Source organism: Miniopterus schreibersii (genome assembly GCF_964146895.1).
Source record: "Miniopterus schreibersii genome assembly, chromosome: 10".
Lineage (NCBI taxonomy): Eukaryota > Metazoa > Chordata > Mammalia > Chiroptera > Miniopteridae > Miniopterus > Miniopterus schreibersii.
Window position 1 is genome coordinate 41974300 of NC_138110.1, and position 19165 is coordinate 41993464.

The 19165-nt window shown below is 32.4% G+C and overlaps 1 protein-coding gene across 2 annotated transcripts in view; it reads left to right on the forward strand.

The window, feature by feature from the left end:
* The window catches only part of SMCHD1 (structural maintenance of chromosomes flexible hinge domain containing 1), a gene marked incomplete at its 3' end in the record, with an annotated part of 116322 nt that overhangs the window by 26957 nt on the left and 70200 nt on the right, over window positions 1-19165 (forward strand). For both annotated transcript variants that reach the window (XM_081148582.1, XM_081148583.1), the window contains exons 6-17: window positions 1749-1863; window positions 1986-2105; window positions 6125-6291; window positions 8479-8569; window positions 9144-9354; window positions 11653-11773; window positions 11852-12035; window positions 14416-14610; window positions 16123-16236; window positions 17104-17210; window positions 17925-18007; window positions 18181-18294. In XM_081148582.1, the coding sequence (XP_081004708.1) occupies window positions 1749-1863; window positions 1986-2105; window positions 6125-6291; window positions 8479-8569; window positions 9144-9354; window positions 11653-11773; window positions 11852-12035; window positions 14416-14610; window positions 16123-16236; window positions 17104-17210; window positions 17925-18007; window positions 18181-18294 (1622 nt within the window). The remainder of the gene's footprint in view (window positions 1-1748; window positions 1864-1985; window positions 2106-6124; window positions 6292-8478; window positions 8570-9143; window positions 9355-11652; window positions 11774-11851; window positions 12036-14415; window positions 14611-16122; window positions 16237-17103; window positions 17211-17924; window positions 18008-18180; window positions 18295-19165) is intronic.

Genomic DNA, 19165 nt, shown 5'->3' on the forward strand with positions numbered 1-19165 from the left:
TGCATGTATTTTTGTGTGGAGGCATTTTATTTGTGTTGTGTGGGGACAGGTTTTTGTCTGTGTTGTTTAGAGATGGGTTTGCGTGCGGTGGTGGCTTTGTATATTGTGAGGGGGCAGTTTTTTGGTGTGTTTTGTTTTGTAGGTCTGGTATTACAGTGTCTTACCTGGTCATTGTTGTCTTTATGTTTATTTTGATTATGAATATATGGGGTTCAGACTTTATTATACCAATACAATATTTTTATTTATCCCATTTTTTCTCTGCTTTGCTTTGTTTCTTCTGTCTTTTTAAAAAAAATTCATTGGGTCTTTTTGTTGATGCTTTTAAAGATCTTGTTCCACCTTGTTTCTCTTTAATATTTTAGAATTTGTATGTTTATTTTCTGGTTGTCTTTGAAATTTTAAAATGCATATTTAACTTTAGACTTCAAAGTTTAAAATCTCTCCCTCCTGCCATGTTAAAGAATTTGGAACACTTTAGCTCTGACCACTTCCTCCCCAAAATAATACTTTCGTTGTCTAATATTTCAAGTCTGACTTTTTAGAAATCTCACAGTGTACACACAACATTTTTTTCTAACAACACATTTAGCAAAAAGCATTTAACACATTTTAAAAATTACCTTTGTACTTACCATGTTATAATAACCTTCCATGTCAGGTGTACTTACAGAAACATTCCTTTAGAGCAAATATCTTAATGGTAAATTCCCTTGGTTTTTATCTGTAAATACTGTAGCTCTGGTTCACAATTCTAGGTTGACAGATTTTCTCTGTGCACTTTGGAGATAATATTCCACCATCTTATTACTGTTGCTGTCAAAGCCTGCTAACTTGTTTTATATCTCAGCCTGTTTTCTAGTTCATCTGTTTTGTTTTTGGTGTTCACTGTGCTGTGGGTTTCTTTTTTACGTATCCTGTTTGGGCTTTTTTAGTCTGAATCTGTAGAGCCACATCTTTTAGTGGTTCAAGAATATTTGCAGGTGTTATCGATTCTCTTCTCTTTCTAGAACTACACTTAAACTGTGTGAGATATTTTCCTTCAGTCATTCATATCTGTTAGACCCACTTTGGTATTTTCCATTCCTTTTTTTTCTGTTGTTTCTTATTGGTAAGTTATTTGAATGTATCTTTATGTTCTCTAATTCTTTCCAGCTATTTCACATCTGCTCGCTAACCTTTCCATTTAGTGTAATAGTGGTTCCAGCCTCACTCTGAATTCTATTTATTTGTGATATTGGCAAATGGTATCCCTGGAGACCTTGCCTATATTTTAAGAAAACAGGGATGTCTACTCTCCAATGTGATGCAGTAGGAGGTTCACTCAGAGCTATTCATTTGTCATGATACATGGAAATAAGACTCTCTTTGCTATAATTTTCATTATTCTTCAGACTATAGTTTAATGAGTTTTGAAGCAGTAAACAGTGTTGAAGGGAAGGTTGTAGAGGTATACATATATATATAGAGAGAGAGAGGGATATTTATTTAGTCCTGTTTGCTGAGAGATTTTCATTTCTCAGAGTATCCAGGTGATGCTAATGTAGCTGATCTGGTAAAATAAACTTCGAGAACCACTGGTCTAGATGATGTCTTGATTTCTGGCTCTGATTATTTTACCTTTGAATAGGATATCATCTGGGTTGGGGATCATTTTATTAACACTTAATAAAAGTTCTGTGACAGTTTGTTTTTGTTCCTAGATAGCTGGTTTTAAATCACTGCATTAATTTAATGTTTTATTTTAGTGATCATTCAGGATATGTTCGACCAGTGCCAGTGCCACGCAGTTTAAATAGTGATATTTCCTATTTTGGTGTTGGGGGCAAGCAGGCTGTTTTCTTTGTTGGACAATCAGCCAGAGTGAGTAAAAAATTTCTTGTAAATGAAAGTTGATCAAAATATTTTGAGGTTGACTCTGTCTAAATGTGTGAATCAGTTTAACTTTTAGGAATTTTTAATGTACTCTTCTTAATATTTAACAGATGATAAGCAAACCTGCAGATTCCCAAGATGTTCATGAGCTTATGCTTTCTAAAGAAGATTTTGAGAAGAAGGAGAAAAATAAAGAGTCAATATATAGTGGATATATTAGAAATAGAAAGGTATACTATGTTTTAACTCATTAACTGTAAATATATTACTTTGGATGGATGATAGGACAAGAATATTTTTTGTAATTCTATCTAAGATACTAACATTGCTTTAAAAAACTTGAAGGTATAGAATTTTCAAATTAAATTAATTTTATTCTTTTTTTCTTTAATCATGTGAATAGCAAAATTGATCATTTATGTGTTTTCTCAGGCTGGCAGTCTTTAGACAAGTTTTTTCCTAAAACTGAGTAAGCCTCCTGGAAAGTGCTCATAATATTGTAAATTTTTTTCATTGCACTGACTTTGAGTTTTTAAATCTTTGTGGTATAATAAGCACAGAACTAGCGTGGAAAACAGTGATAGGATAATAGACTCTTAGGAAATCACAACTTTAGAGAAAGTAATGAGCAGTTTATTTCTGTTATAAATTTGCATTCAGATTCTTATTTTAATAAGCAAAATGTTAATAAACTTGAATCTTGATCATGTACATGATATTTATTTGTTTAATTTTTCTCCATTCGAAACACTTCAGAATTTTTAATTTTAAAATCTTTAAGTAATTTTGAGATTTTTAAGAATTCTTGTCTAATTCTAAAACAGTGTAAAAATTTATAGGAAAGTATAAAGAAGTAAAAATAATTTCAAATGCCAAAAAAGATACTTTATGTTTAGTTGAATTTTCTTGTAGTCTAACTTTTTTATTGTATACTTATAGTTTGAGCCTACATTTTAAAAAATTAATATTTTGAGTATTTCTCCATGTTATAAATTATTTTGGTATACAACACAGTTTAAATAGCTTCATAGTATTTCTTGGGCTGAATGTACTGTAATTTAACTATTCTTTTTTTCTTTTGAGTATATATAATTATAAGTATATACAATTTACGTTAATTTATATAATTATAAAGACACTGCTGTGAACATTTTGCCTGAATTACAGTTTTTTTTAGTATAGATTGTTAGAATTTTAGCAGCTATGCCATACTATGAACTTTATAAATGTTCATAGTATATATTACAAAACAACTTTCTGAAAGGTTGAGCCCGAATCAGATACGTTCCCAACAACAGTATATGGAAGTGCCTATTTGATCATTTTCTTATTTTAAAGGTGGGGGGAGGGAGAGGGCAGCAAAATGTTTACAATTTGATAAGTAAAATAATACCTTTCATTGCTAGTGAGCTGAATTTTTTTTCATATTTATTGGATACTTTTATTTTTTCTATAACTTAGCATTCTTCTCTGTCCAGGAAATTTCTTTATTTTGCTTATTTCACTTTTTCCTTTTTAAATTTGTTGCATTTATTTAACAATTTACATATCTTAATATATTTATATAGTATTCCATCTTACCTTTTCTATATTACCTCACTGTCACAAAGTGCTTTAAAGTATATTGGTGGAAATACTATTTGCCATGTTAAAACTGGTGAGAAAAAATAAGAATTTCGAACTTAAGTGATTTTCAAAACTGTATACTGAGATCTCTTGAGTCGTCCTTTCTGACAACTTTTCCTGTGTTTTGTAGTTAGTTTATCCCCGCAGACATTTCATGGGTACTAACAGGTCCTTGGTCTTTTTTTCCTCCTGACCTATCTTTTCCAGCATACTCTTTTTTTGAGTCCTCTTATGTCCCTGACCTGTTAGCATTTGCTAAAATGTGTGTAGGGTTGGTGGTTCTTAATCTCTATATAACCAGCAGTCTTGCAGTCTTGCTTTTTGTGTGTGTATGCATGCATGCTACTTAATATCAGCAGTTCTCAAATCTATTTCTTGTCAAGTGACTTTTCTTTTAAGATTGAGCCACTGAATTAAGCTAGACTCTGTAAAGGAAACAGACTGTTCTAGGCACTTTAAATAGAAAAGGATTTGATAAAGGGAATTAGATACATGATTATTGGAAGGGGTGAAGGAATGAACTCTAGGCTGAACCTTGTAGAATGATGCCAGGACAATCCGAACTGACCTTCAGGGGATGCCGTAACATATGCTATAATCACTTAGCTGGAGGACCTGGGTCTGGAATTCAGAAACACATTGCCTTATCTGTGATCACAGTTGGAGAGGCCTTGTTGTCACAATTGCTACAACACTGGAATATAGAATTTCTGGCCATAACCAGTGCTGTCAATGCTGACACTTAAAGCTGGAACCAGGATAATGATCTTTTTAGTACCTTTCAACAACAGAAAACCTTCAGGAATCCTTAGGAAATGGCCACTGCCTCATTTTTCCCTTCTAAATCTTTGGCTAGTGCTTCTGATTAGGTAAAACTTAATTTGATCCATAACCCAAAATGTAAGGGTGTCTTAGAAATGGGATTTTTGGTTTTCCGTTCTCTAGAGCCAAGAGGGAATAATAAGAGGTGGTGTAAATAGGTGGCTGAGTGCCAACTGATCATATCTAGCACATGGATTCCCAGTTTAAATTAGACGTTCTTCTCCCAGTCTTCCATAAGTAACTGACTTTTGGTACATCTGAAGTCAAACGTTACCCATAAACCTTTCTTATTCTCTCCTTTTCTCCCTCTTCCCCATAACTACCCTTTTCAATTAACAGCTTCCCCTGACCAAGCAGTTAGTAATTGTAATCCTTTTTAATCATTTACCACATTTAATTCTGTCTCTCCCACCCATTTCTACTGCTTGATTCAGCATTTCCAGCCTCATCTTTCATCATGTTCTAAACTACTGTATTTCCCTTGTACTCTCCAATCCTTCATGTTCTCTTTGGTCTGCAATGTTCTTATTAAGTTATCTGTTGGGTAACTTACTGCTATTGTTCCTGGTTCATGTCTTTATACTTGCACGCTATTTGGCAATCATTTATTTCTCATCTCCTACTAGATGGAATTTGTGAGGAAGAAGGGTACTGTTTTATTTATCTTGAAGCCGATCTTGTGCCTAGGTTGAATTGTAGATGGGTTTTATTTTTTTATTATTATTATTTTATTTATTTATATCTTTATTGATTTCAGAGAGAGGAAAGGAGAGGGAGAGAGAGAGATAGAAACATCAATGATGAGAGAGTCATTGATTGAGCCCTCAACCTGGGCATGTGCCGTGACCGGGAATCGAACCCCGATCACCTGGATCCTAGATTGATGCTCAACTGCTGAGCCATGCCCGGCCGGGCTGTAGATAGGTTTTAGATGGTACTTGATAAATATTTGGATAGTGAACCTGCATCATTAGTACACCTAAACTATTGTACTAACTTTCATAGTGTATAAAATGTTACTTGTATATTATGCATTGTAGCTATAATAGTGATTTAGGGTAAGGGATGGTTGGAATGGTTTTGCAGGATTTGTATTTATTTTTTATTAAGAAAGTAATAATACATGCTTATTAAACAAAGAAAATCAGCCACTTTCTTAGATGTAATAGTTCAGTGTATATCTTTATCCTCATAAGTTTTTAGGTATATGGTAACACGCATAGTACATATATATACATGCAATGTTTACCTCATATAGACTCATAGTAAAAGTTGAGAAGCTGATAATATTTATCCTCAAACACTACTCTCCACCCCACCCCCCCCAATCTCCTTTACCTAGTTCCCTTCTGGAAGCTATAGATATTCTCTGAAAGTGGGCTGGGGCCCAGGATGATTTTGTTCTCTTTTAATAAACACAAGTGCAAGTGCCTTTGTACTAAGCCAGCTGAGCTCAGGCTGCATCCTACTTTTCTTAAACATGGAGGGCAGGGCATTGGTCTTGACCAAGTTAAGTGGTAGGTACCCAAGCAAGGACTCAGTCCACTGTAGGATAAGTGTCCTCAATTTTTTCCAGCATTTTAAAATTCAGTGTTTATTTTCCTTTACCTTTTTCTTCATGATTCTAAAGTTGGTTTAGCATTACGGTAGGCTATTCCTTTATGTTTGCCAGTTTAGCCATCTGTGTAAAAGTTTCTCTGTCCTTACTGTATTTAAAGCAAGCCAAGTGAATCACATAAAATACTACTTCTGTAATTACAACGGTGTACGTAATCTGTTTTATTTGTATTCATTCTTGCAGCCATCTGATTCTGTTCACATTACAAATGATGATGAGCGATTCCTACATTCTCTTATCTCAGAGGAGAAGGAAAAGGACAGCTTCACTGCTGTGGTCATCACAGGGGTGCAGACAGAACACATACAGTACTTGAAAAATTATTTCCACCTTTGGACAAGACAGTTAGCGTAAGTAATTATTTATATTTGATTGAGGACACGTTTCTACCTTTTTAAGAACAAAAGTATAACAGATACATTGAAACTTCTTGGCTATCTGCTTTGCTCCTGTCCCCTTTTCTTCCCTTCAGTACAGTAACCAGTACTCTGATGTCAGCATTAAAATTGTTCCCTATTCTGTAAATATTTAATGGTCACCTGCAATGTACTGGTCGATATTTGAGGCACAGGCATTTTTAACACCTTTGATAAAATTTAAAATAAACCAGAATTTATCAAATTTAGTGCCGTCATTCCCATAGCCCCCTTTCATGCTTCTCTTATAGGACCTGTTACAATCTTCCATGCCATATATTTTACTTATTTTTTTTTGTCTGCTTTCCCCCATTGGAATGTCATTTTTTATGCGCTACTGTATACCCAGTGTGCCCTGTTAAATGGTAGATATTCTATGAGTGTTTATCAAATAAATGCAGCAAGTCTATTAATATGAAAAAAAGGTCTGTGTGTTTATACAGCATATTAGTATTACTGAAAATAAATCTTTGTGTATCTGTCTATTTCAGGAAACCTTTTAGGGAGTATATATTCCATTAGACCAAATCAGATTAATATTTACATAATACCCCTAAGCCAGTGATTTTCAAGCAGTATGCCACAAGAATTTTTAAAACATGTAATACCTGACTATTTAGTCAGGGGCACTGACCTCTTTTCCCTAGATCATCAAATGAAAAAATAACAACAGCCAACATAGTAATAGCCATCTAGTATGAATGAATCAAAATTACACTTCTTTTTTGGTCAGATGGCAAAAAATACATTTTTTGATGTGCTACAGAATTTTAGTAAATAGTTTATGTGTGCCACGAGATGAAAAAGGTTGAAAATTGCTGCTGTAAGCCTTTTGTCTGTAGCTATATAGTGTAGAGCACTTACTGGATTGTTTCCTAATTTGTAGTAGTCTGAATTACTAAGCAAAATTCATGTTTTTGAAAAATATTTTTTCACATTTACCCAAAAGGCTATTGCACTTTATTTGAGATTCTCTATTTTATATATAAATATATATTAGCATAGTTAGAATTTTTTTCTTTTATGGGAAAATAAATTTGACTTTAGGAATAGCTTTTCATGAATATTGATGCTTATTGGTCCTGTAACCCAAAAGTTTTAAATAGACTTGGGAATATCTTTTCTCTAAGTACATATTTTATTAGCTGTTTTATAGTGGGGTTTTTTTTAACTGAAGGAACTGAGTGTACATAATTAGGACATACTCCTACTGTAACAAAAGATAACATACAGCTTTTACCATTCTTTGAAACAGACAACTGCTAAGCATTTACAGTACTCTCTTAATGTGTGGTTGTAACTTTGATTATAATGCTAATACTTTTGAGATGTCTGAAAAAGTATCTCACGATTTTTAGTGATTTTCTTTTATCAGTAGTATTTTAAACAGTAGCTAGGATCATTAATTATTTTTTAAAATTAAATTTTATGTGAAGGAATATTCAAATTCTTGTTTAAGGAATAGCTACAGATCCAACATGTTTAGCCCTGAGTACAGTGTCACCAAAATATAGTCGTTTTTAACCTTTACCTAAAAATAAAATAATGGTTTAAAAATGAAGTGGTTTTCAGTGGAACAGTGTTGAATGCATTAGTTTTTTTTGTTTGAGAATATTGTGATAAGGTTTTCCACTGCTATGGGAGAGGAGCTATGAGAGTTATAGAATGATATTCTTGTGTTGCGCAGATAGCTTAAAGATATCTAATCCTATGTACTCCATGATATTTGAGTCTTTGACATCCCCAGCCAGTAGAATTGTAGCCTCTTGCCTTCTAGTATTTTCTGAATTATACTTCTTGGAAGTGTAAAGTATGTGAGCTTTGAAGTAGAAAAGGCTTCTGGATTGAAGCCTCCTCTCTCCCAATCTCTAAGTTCTATTACCTTAGGTAAATTATATAAACTCCTTGTACCCCAGTTTCTATATGTATAAAATGAGGTGTAATAACACCTGCATCTCAGGATTGTTTTTACCATTAAATGGGATACTATGTTTAAAAATGCTTGATACAGTGCCCATTAGGTACTACCAAATAGTAGTTTTAGAATTTTTTTTTGGTAGAAGAATGTATGAACTATAATTTTGTGTGAATTAAAAGTATAGTTATTTTTCTATATTTTAGGCATATTTATCATTACTATATTCATGGCCCAAAAGGAAATGAAAAACATACATCAAAAGAAGTTGGACCTTTCAACAACATTGATATTGAAGTAAGATAAAATTTCTTCTTCAAATATTATGAATTATTAGGTATCTGTTCCAGTTCCAAGTGACTCTGGATAAGAAAATTCAGTCAATAAATAAACAACTCTCTTTTTACCAAAGTTTTTTAGTAATTTGATGTTCAGGTATGAGTTGTTGCTGAATATTATGTCTTAAAACAGAGAGGAAAAGGGACATAAGTAGTTTCCCTTTTGTTCACAGAAGTCTTATGATGAAGTAAGATTTAGAACCATAAAACATTTGAATGTTGGGTTCTGTTAGAAAGAATTTCATGTACATCATTGTCCCACTTCCTACCTCTAGCAGGATACCTTGAATTAAATGTGCTCATGACTTATCTGTCCTTCACTCTGCTTTGCTGTTTTTTGCTTACTTTTTTTTTTTTTTGTATTCCTTTCTTAGATGCTACTTATAGCTATTTAACTCACATAAAAAATTTCATTAAGCTAGATGATTACTTGTACAAATAAAAGTAGTTTTTGCCTATTCCTTTGTTGGATCATAGCTGAGAACAGAAGTCACCATAGAATTTAATTATTTTTTGTTGTATTTTTATTTTAGATTTCTATGTTTGAAAAGGGGAAGGCACCTAAGATTGTCAACCTAAGGGAAATACAAGACGACATGCAGACATTGTATATAAACACAGCAACTGATAGTTTTGAGTTCAAAGCTCACGTTGAAGGAGACGGTATAGTGGAAGGGATTATCCGATATCACCCTTTCTTATATGATAGAGAAACTTACCCTGATGACCCATGCTTTCCATCAAGTATGTTAATCTGTTGTTTTACCTACAAAATGTGAAGTGATTTAGGATAGTGATTTTTTTTAATGATTATTGTTAACTGGGCTATTAAGTTTAGACAAATATTAAAGCCTTTTTGCTTATACAAATCTTTTTAAGATGTTAGGTATTTGTAATTTTTATAATTCTTGATTTTTGTGTATATTCACTTTTAGATGCATAAAGCACTGACTTTAAGAAACATTACATTTTTTTTTTTTCTTAGATTTCTTATTGAACTGAACTTTCAGTTATATACTGCATGTTAATCCTTTACATATCCCCCATATTGTTTTACCATTATCTTTGTAGGTATATATAAAGAAGTTTTAAACTTTCTGTAGTTAGCTTTTTCTTTGTGTTTTCTCATTTTATCTTACTATGGAAAGTCTTCTCAAGATTATAAAAGGATCCTGTAGTTTTAAAAAATTATTTTGTGTTTAGATCTTTAATGCATCTATAATCTCCTTTTTTGTGTGTAGGATGAGGTGGGGCTTTAATATTTTTCTATGTGAACATTCAGTCTCCTAGCACCAATTATATTGAATGTTACGATTTTTGAAAGAGTTTGAAATACCACTTTTATAATAATAAGTTCCTATATGTATGTAGATCTGGTTTCTTTACTATAGATCTATTTTGTATTTTTATACATGAGTAATGAGACCCTCTTGTAGCTATATATTCTATATTTATGTCTGCAGAGCAAGATACTCAGTATTCTTTTTTGAGAAAATTCTTATTTCTTAATCTTTTACTCTTTTAGATAAACTTTGAAATCACTTTGTACATTCACTTAAAAGAAACCCTAGTGGAATTATTTAGATTTCATTGAATTCATAGATTAGCAGTATTAAATTTTCTCATTCGTAATACCTCCTCAGTATATACTTAGTGTTGTGTGTTCTGGAACCAGGTGTTTTTTTTTTATTTGAATCCCATCTCTGCCACTTTCTATTGCGTAAACTTGGACAAAGTACTTACTGCCTACTTCATTTTTCCTTATTTGTGAAATGAGGGGTGGATAATACTTCATACTTCATAGAAGTGTTTGAGGATTAAATAAGAAACTGCTGTAAGTCTTTTACCCAACTTTTATTTTATTTTACTTTATTTTATTATTTTTTAATCCTCAACCAAAGATATTTTTTCCATTGCTTTTCAAAGATAGTGGAAGGGGGAGAGAGAGGGAGAGAAATATCAATTGGTTGCCTCCCACACGTGCCCCGACCAGGACTGGGGATCAAGCCTGCAATCGAGCTACATGCCCTTGACTAGAATCGAACCTGAGACCTTTCATTCTGCAGGCTGACACTCTAACCATTGAGCTAAACCGACTAGGACGGCCCAACATTATTTATTCAGTGCTCATACATGTTAGTACTCAGTGGCTCTGCCTCCTGTGATGTGTCTGACCCCTGTTTAATTTGCAATTTCTAATATTTGTATGCTTGTAGACAGAAAGATAAAGTTCTTCAAATGATTTCTTAAAATAAGGGCCAATAAATTGAGTGATGATTTAGAGGGGTTCTCTAAAAGCAAAGCAATTTGGTCTGATTGAAAGGAACTTTTATTTAGGGACCCCTTGTGAGGGTTTTTTGGGGGAAGAAGTTTTTATTTGTGGGGGTGACTTAATGTCAGAATAACTGAGGTGTTGCTATATCAGTTATAATGTTTGATCCTGATTTATCTGGATATATGAAAATGTCTTGCTAACAAACATAAAAATGCTATAGACAGTTATGTTAATTATGCTTTTGATGCTTTGTAACGTGTTATAATTTTAGCTGTATCGCCTGGATCTAATCTTCAGAAATTTAATAGTTTGTATGTTAAACTTAAATTGAGGATTATTGATTAATTTGCCCAAACTAGGCAAACTTGCTGCTACTAGATACCATAGACTTCCCAGCTTATTTTTAGGTGAACATACTGGTTCTGACAACATTGTGAAACTTAACGTTTTAGGTATAGGATTTATGTTCCTATGTTTGTAGGAAAAGGGGATTCTGTGTAAAAGATTGATCTGTATATAAGTAATTATTTTAAATGAGAAACGCCATTTGTAATGTATAACCACTTTGGAAATTTTCCTTTCTGAGGGCAAACGAAGAATAAAGCTTCCTTTAGGTTTTATAGAATATGTTAACAATCATGAGTTTTTGTTACCATTTCTTTGAAGCAACTTTAACATTTTACTTATAGAAATTGATTTCTCAGTGATAAAAGTTTTGTATACTTTATAGCAATAAACATTTCATTCCACTTACTCCTGTGCTCTAGAATTAAAAGATGAAGATGATGATGATGATTGTTTTATATTTGAGAAAGCTGCAAGAGGGAAAAGGCCTATTTTTGAATGTTTTTGGAATGGACGACTAATACCATATACATCTGTTGAAGAGTAAGTTTTTAGTTTTGCTGAAATTATATTGTTTTATAACCTAATCTTTTTACTAATTAATATTTTGTTCTGTTCAAGCTTTGACTGGTGTACTCCTCCTAAGAAGAGAGGGCTTGCACCAATTGAGTGCTACAATAGAATATCTGGTGCATTATTCACTAATGACAGATTCCAGGTCAGCACAAATAAACTGACTTTTATGGATCTTGAGCTAAAATTGAAAGATAAGAACACCCTTTTTACAAGGATCTTAAATGGACAGGTATGATTTGAATATTTGCAAATGTTCTATTTTATGTATAAGAACAGTCACTATCAGTGTAGATTTATGACATTTTGTGTACTTTTCATTTTATTTAATCAAAAGAATATGTATAAATTTTCCCTGTGAGTGTTTATGTGTTCATACCACCCCCAGTCAAGGCACATATAAGAATCAACCAATGAATGCATAAATAAGTATAATAACAAATTGATATTTCTCTCTCTCTCTCTCTCTCTCTCTCTCTCTCCCCCTCTCCCCCTCTCTCTCCCCCTCCCTCTCCCCCTCCCTCTCCCCCTCTCCGTTTCCCACTCCCTCTCTCTTTAAAAATCAATTTTTAAAAAATTATTTTAAAAATTTCAAACTGGTTAGATCATTTTGGATAAAATTTACATTTCTTTATTAGATCTTAATATCAAGACTGTGACATAGTAAATAGAAGCTATAGAAGAATATTCATTTGATATTCTTTCAGCTTTTATATCAGAACAATTTTATCTAATACAAGGGCTATCTTTGTATATTAATAACCAAACTATGCAATTTTAATCTAATCTTAAGGGTGAAATTGAGGTAGAACTGTGAAATACTTTGGGCTAAAAAGGTGATTTTTTTTTTTTAAGTTGAATGAAACTAGTGTACTGTTTTATTTTTATGCTATCCAAATACTTCAGAAGCTTTTCCTTGATATACTACTCTTTCAGTAGTTCAGTGTTGAGTTGCCAAGAAACAGATGCATTTATTGTGAATCTGAAATTTTGGGGCAGTAAATACAATACAATAGCACGTAGTACTTATAGTTAGTAATTTCTACAAGATGTTGAAAGTCATTTTGCTCTTAATAAAAGATTCTGAATCATAGAAGATTAAGGTACTTTTAAAGAATTATCCTCAGAGGAAAGTCTTACTTGTACTTAGATATGATACACCTGGTATTAACTATCCAACATTTGTTGAACAATTTGGTCTTTCCAAAAGTTATCCACAATAGGTTAATTCTATTTCTTTGTCACATTGTATTTTGAAATATGTATTTTCTAATTTTGGGAAATTTTAAATACACAGAAAAGTTGAAAGAATATTATAATGAGTACCCACAGACTTCTCTCCTAAGTTAACTGTCATCTTGCCACACTTGCAACATTGTCCTTTGACACATTACTGAATTTCTGGATTTAATTAATGCATCTGGTAATTTGGTTGATAATGAATCCTGAGATTTCTTTACATTTTAGCTTAGAATAATTTTATCTAATACACAGGCTATACATTTAAGTGAAGCATAAAAATGTAGACAGACTGTCCCATTCCTAGTTAATAATTTTAATATCCTTGCTAAATTGACAAAGTGACAATAGTGATTTACTGATTCAGAAAGGAGTTGGTACCCATGAAAAGCATTTGGGGAAGTTTTCTTTGAAACTGTTGCCATTTTTGAGTCTTTACCAAGTACATGTATTTCTTTTTCAAAGCTGAAATCATTTTTAATTTTGCCCCATTTTCATTTGGAAATAGTATAATATGGAGTAAAGTATGTAAAAAAAATTGAACTTTTGTAATTTTGTGCATTGTCTTCTGTGAAAGCATATAATGTGGAGATTGTCTTCCCTAATCATTCTCCTTAAGACGGGCATTAAACACTATATTGCAGCTTATGTTTGAGTGCAAATCTCTATACTGTCTCCCAACAGGGTGAAGAATGATAAGCAATAACATTTTCTTATGTATTATTAGAAAACACTTAGTTTTTATTTTATGATTTAATTTTTGTAATAGGTAATATATATAGTGTTGCATAATTAAAAGGAAAAATTTGTTTTGCGTAGAACAGTTTCTCGACCCTTTTTTCATTATCACTCACATCAGGAACCTCTTTTAGATTTTTTTTTCCTAATTGCTTTTCCCCATGACATTTTAATACCATAGATATACCTTTTATATGTTCATGTACTATTATATTATGTATGTATATCTGTTCTTGATACATGAAAAGAGTTATTTATTGCCCTTTTGAGAATGTGCATGATTCACAGTGAGGTTTTCACCTACCCGTTTTTCATAGCAAGCTAGTCCTCCTTCTCCTTTGCCTCTCCTGTTCATAATTTTTTTGTGTATCCTAGGTTTTAAAGCAGGAAAGCAAAGCTTTATTGTTGATATTAACTATAGAGACTTGGTTACAAAGATGATAATAAAGATTTGCTTTCTTTAGTAATGGTTTTGTTAGAAATCTAAATTTGTAGGGGATAAAGATCCAGCAAAATATTTTAGCTTTGTATTAGGTTTTCTGAATGGGTATATGGAAGGAAAAATGGAATGAATGACAAGTGTTAATGGTTGTATTTGTTTACTATATTTCATAGAATGTTTTAAAATTTTACAGGAGCAGCGAATGAAAATTGACAGAGAATTTACTTTATGGCTCAAGGACTGCCATGAAAAGTATGACAAACAAATAAAATTTACATTGTTTAAAGGAATAATTACACGTTCTGATCTTCCTTCTAAAAAGCAGGGCCCCTGGGCCACATACTCAGCAATAGAATGGGATGGAAAAATATACAAAGCAGGACAGCTGGTATGTTTAACTTTTTTTAGATTCAGTTTTTAGTAGAATTTGAAACTAATAGATTTATTAGAATTTTTTAAAAAATTTTATTGAATTTATTGGGGTGACATTGGTTGGATGTGTTAGAATTTAACAAGTAAAAATAATGTATGTATTGATTGGCTCCTCAGGAGCCAGGAAAAAATGAAAAGGCCAAACTGATTTTAATTACATAATTTAGCATGGCATTTAAAAAAACCTGCTTGTTGCCTAAGGCTCAGTTAGCAAGGTTTTTATTGTTTCTTGTGATAAACTTTACTGAAATGGAGATTTTCAATGTTGTTTTTTTAATGTGATTTGAAATTATGACTTTAGCACATTTTATTATATGCTTCTTGTAAGTTACTATGCTTATTGACTGTGCTGTGGAGAATGTAGAGATTAGATATGCTTTGCCCTTAGAGATATTACAGCCTAAAATAGAGATAACCAAACATAAATAATAATAAGCCAGAGGGAGATAATTGCTATATAACTTTGACAGTTCAGAAGGTGAGGAGAAAATTTTCTGACTTTGGATGGGCCTAGGAGAAGAGAGTAAATCATGAAATTATTTGGGCAAGATAGGGCATTTGTAAGGACTCTGAAAGAAGTGGAGACTCAGGTTTGCACATTTAAAACTCAGAATTGGATGCAATCAACTAGAAGTAGTGTATAGCTACAGCCTTGTTTTTCTAACATTTAGGGATTAGAATGAAAAGGGGGAGCTGACAAAGGAGAGTGAAAGGGATAGCTGGTGAGGTAGAAGGGAAATAGGAGAATATGGGATACCTGAAGTCAGGTGAAGAGTTGTAAGCAGGGAGTGACCAGCTTTATCAAGTTCTCTGTGGTGATTAAGTAAAATGCTTTCTCAGAGAAGTAATTTGAGCATAGACAAGGATGTTGGTAAGTTCAGGGTAACAGCAAGCAGTAGAGTTGGGTTATGTGTGCGTGAAGATAAATAGTTTAGAAATTAGATTGGAAAGGTAGATTGGGTATAAAGTCATAGTCCTTGTCTGGAATTTCTGAATTGGATTAATGGAAATTACCTTTAGATTTCTCAAGCCATGTAAGGAAAAGAAATGCTGGAGGCAAGTTTTGAGCTAATTTATTTGAAGGAAATTATAACGTGTTGGAATTTGTAAGTCACTGTTCATAGTTTGAAAGCCAGGTTTTATGGTGGAAAAAGGTTTGAAATACTTTGGTATTTATAATAATTGACTTTGGAGGAGTTATGGACCTTTTAGACATATGCATGCATACTATGACATTTTTGTATGAAAAAGGTACTATTTCTTTACAAAATATGTTGGGAGTAAGTAGAGAACTTCACAATTATAACTTTATTAGAGTATTAGAATGCTTTTTTAAAATTCATTTTTCTAATGATAGATATCAAATTTTTTCCTTTGTTTAAATGGTTCTATGAAATAATTATTATATTAAACCTGTTTCTCTTAGTAAATATTAACACTAAAGCCTTTTTTCAAAACTAAATATTAGGTCAAGACAGTCAAGACACTTCCTCTCTATTATGGAAGCATAGAAAAATTTTTTCTTTATGGTAGTCATGATGGAGAAGTATATGCTACAGGAGGAGAGGTTCAAATTGCAATGGTAAGACAGCAAGTAATACAAAATATTTATTGAAAGTCTGTTGATACCACTTACTTTTGCTTAAATGTAGAAATAAATGTACAGTATTTTGCTTTCATTTGGTTTTTCAATTGGATAAAGTAGTGTTAGCATGAGTATATTTCATATTTGGCGTTTTTAATCTATAGAACTTAACGTCTGTATGCCCAGTGTTTAACAAACATACGTGTATTATTGCTACTTATCACAGTGATTTTGTAAAGTGCACATTTCATTCAAGGGCCATAAACTAATAAACAATGGAGCCAGAATTCTCTTAAGAATGAATGATTCCAACATTATGCTAAGTGAAATGAGCCAGTCAGAGAAAGACAAGTACCATATGATTTCACTCATGTGGAATTTAATGAACTAAACTAACAAGCAAAATGGAGGCAGACTCAGAGAACAGACAGCTCTGGGAGTGGGGAGGTTGGGTGAGAGGATTGAGAAAAAAAGTGGGGGAAAGAGAGAACTTATGAACATGGACAACAGTGTGGTGATTTCGGGGGTGGAGGGGAATGGGTGGGGGTTGCAGAGGGCATAGAGGGGATAAATAGTGATGGAAGAAAATAAAAAATAAAAAAAAGAATGATTCCAAACCTGGAGTGGGTTTTATCTCTGTTCCATGCTCTTGTTAATATTTGAATGGTATTTAATTATTCCTGAGGTGGTAACATGAAAAATGGAAATACACACTGAGGTCTAATGTAATAATAACTATTATGATTTATATATTTAATGAGGGTAAATATATTTCTTTGGAAGAAATAAATGAGTGTTTTAATTGCAGCTAAATTTGAATAGTTTTCTTTGAAAGGCTGGTATAAATTTACTTTATTGATTCAGGAACCACGAGCACTGTATGATGAAACAAAAATTGTGCCAATTGCAAAGCTGGATAGGACAGTTGCTGAGAAAGCTGTAAAAAAATATGTGGAAGATGAAATGGCAAGGTAATTCACATTTCAAGCTGTATGATTAAAATAAGAAAAATCAAGAGGGTGGATCATAGTGCTTTCAACTATTCTTGGGTGTGTTGCTATACTTTTCTAATAGGGTATTTGTAGTCTAGATATATATATTGTGACAAACTCCTTAACATTAAAAAATTGAGAGCTCTAGTTATAAAAACAATCCTATATTTTACAGAAAAAAGGAAATTTTATATATCTAAAGTGTGACTGTTACAGGCTCTATGATTAGGGTATGTTAAAGAAAAAACTACTTTGACCTACAAGAAGAAAACTGTAGGAACTTCTGAGAGGTAAAGATTAATGCAAGAGAAGTAAAAGGAAATAGAAAAACAAAACTCTGTCTGTGACTCTTGTATAGCTAATGATGCAGTCATTTTGAATCTCAGTGGTAATCCTTCTGTTTTTAAGAGTTTATTCTGTCTCCAAAGGGTTACTTATACTATAAATGAGTAGAAAAATCATGAAAAATTGACCATTTCTGGCTCCTACTACCAAGAGGTTTTTCCTGACTTTTTAGTAGCCAGTGATGGTTAGGGAGGAGAACACTTTTAGATTATAAGCCATATAAAATTTCAGATTTAACCTTTCAAAATATATGAGAAATAAATATTAAAATTTCTAGTAACTTCTATTTTCCTAATTAAGACCATAATTAACACAGTTTGTGAAACAAATATGCTGATTTCCTCCTAGGCTTCCTGATAGGTTGTCAGTAACTTGGCCTGAAGGAGATGAATTATTGCCAAATGAGATTAGGCCTGCTGGAACCCCCATTGGTATGTTTTTGGTTTGTTTTTTTCCTAATACTGAAAAAAGGCTTTTCTTGTGTCTTACATTCCCAATATTTAAAATACCATGAAAAATTAAAATGCAGTATGAAGATCTAGCAGATTCATTAGATTCTTTGGGTATAACTAAGACACTCTTACTTTAAATTTTGGACTAATAGGTGCATTGAGGATTGAAATACTGAATAAAAAGGGGGAAGCAATGCAAAAGCTCCCAGGAACAAGTCATGGAGGGTCAAAGAAACTCCTGGTTGAGCTCAAAGTTATATTACACTGTAAGTATAAAAATTAATTTGGATCTTTAATATTGTCCTTAAATGTGTAATGCAGATTTTAATATCTTTGTATAATTATTGATGACCTAGCAATCTGATAGGCACATTGGATTTTATTAAAGTTAGGAATTTCAAGTGTGGTTTGAATAATTCAAGTTTTTTAATTTATAATATTCTAACTTTTTTTTTAAAAAAACCTTTGTTCTGAATTTTCCCATGTAAGTAACTATATGGGCTAAAATATATGTATAGCAATTTGTACTGGGTGGGAATTTAGATAATCTTTAAGATCCCTTTTAAGTAGAAAATACTGTGGCTCTGAACCTGTTGGCCAAAAGTACTTAATTCACATAAGAAGCCTGACCCACTCTTTGGTAAAGAGGAAAGAAATGGGTATTATTGCTCATCTTGAGTCACCTTGTTTGTTAACTTTTTTGTACATTGTTTTTGTCTTGACTGTCAGGGCTGTTTATACCACATTTTGTCTATCCATTCATCCATCAATGGACACTTGGTTTTCTTGTACATTTTAGCTGTCGTGAACAATGCTGCTATGAACATTGATGTACAAATATCTATTTGAGTTCCTGATTTCAATTTTTTGGCATATATACCTAGATGTGGAATTGCTGGGTCACATGGTAATTCTGTGAGCAACTTTTTGAGGAGCTGCCATGCTGTTTTTCACTGTGACTACCGTTTTTCATTCCCATCAGCAATATAGAAGGGTTCCAATATCTCCACATCCTTGCCAACATGTTATTTTCTGTTTTATTTTTATAAGAGTCATGCTAATTGTTGTGAATGATACCTTATTGGGGTTTTAATTTGCATTTCCCTAATCAGTGATTTTGAGTATCTCTTCATTTGC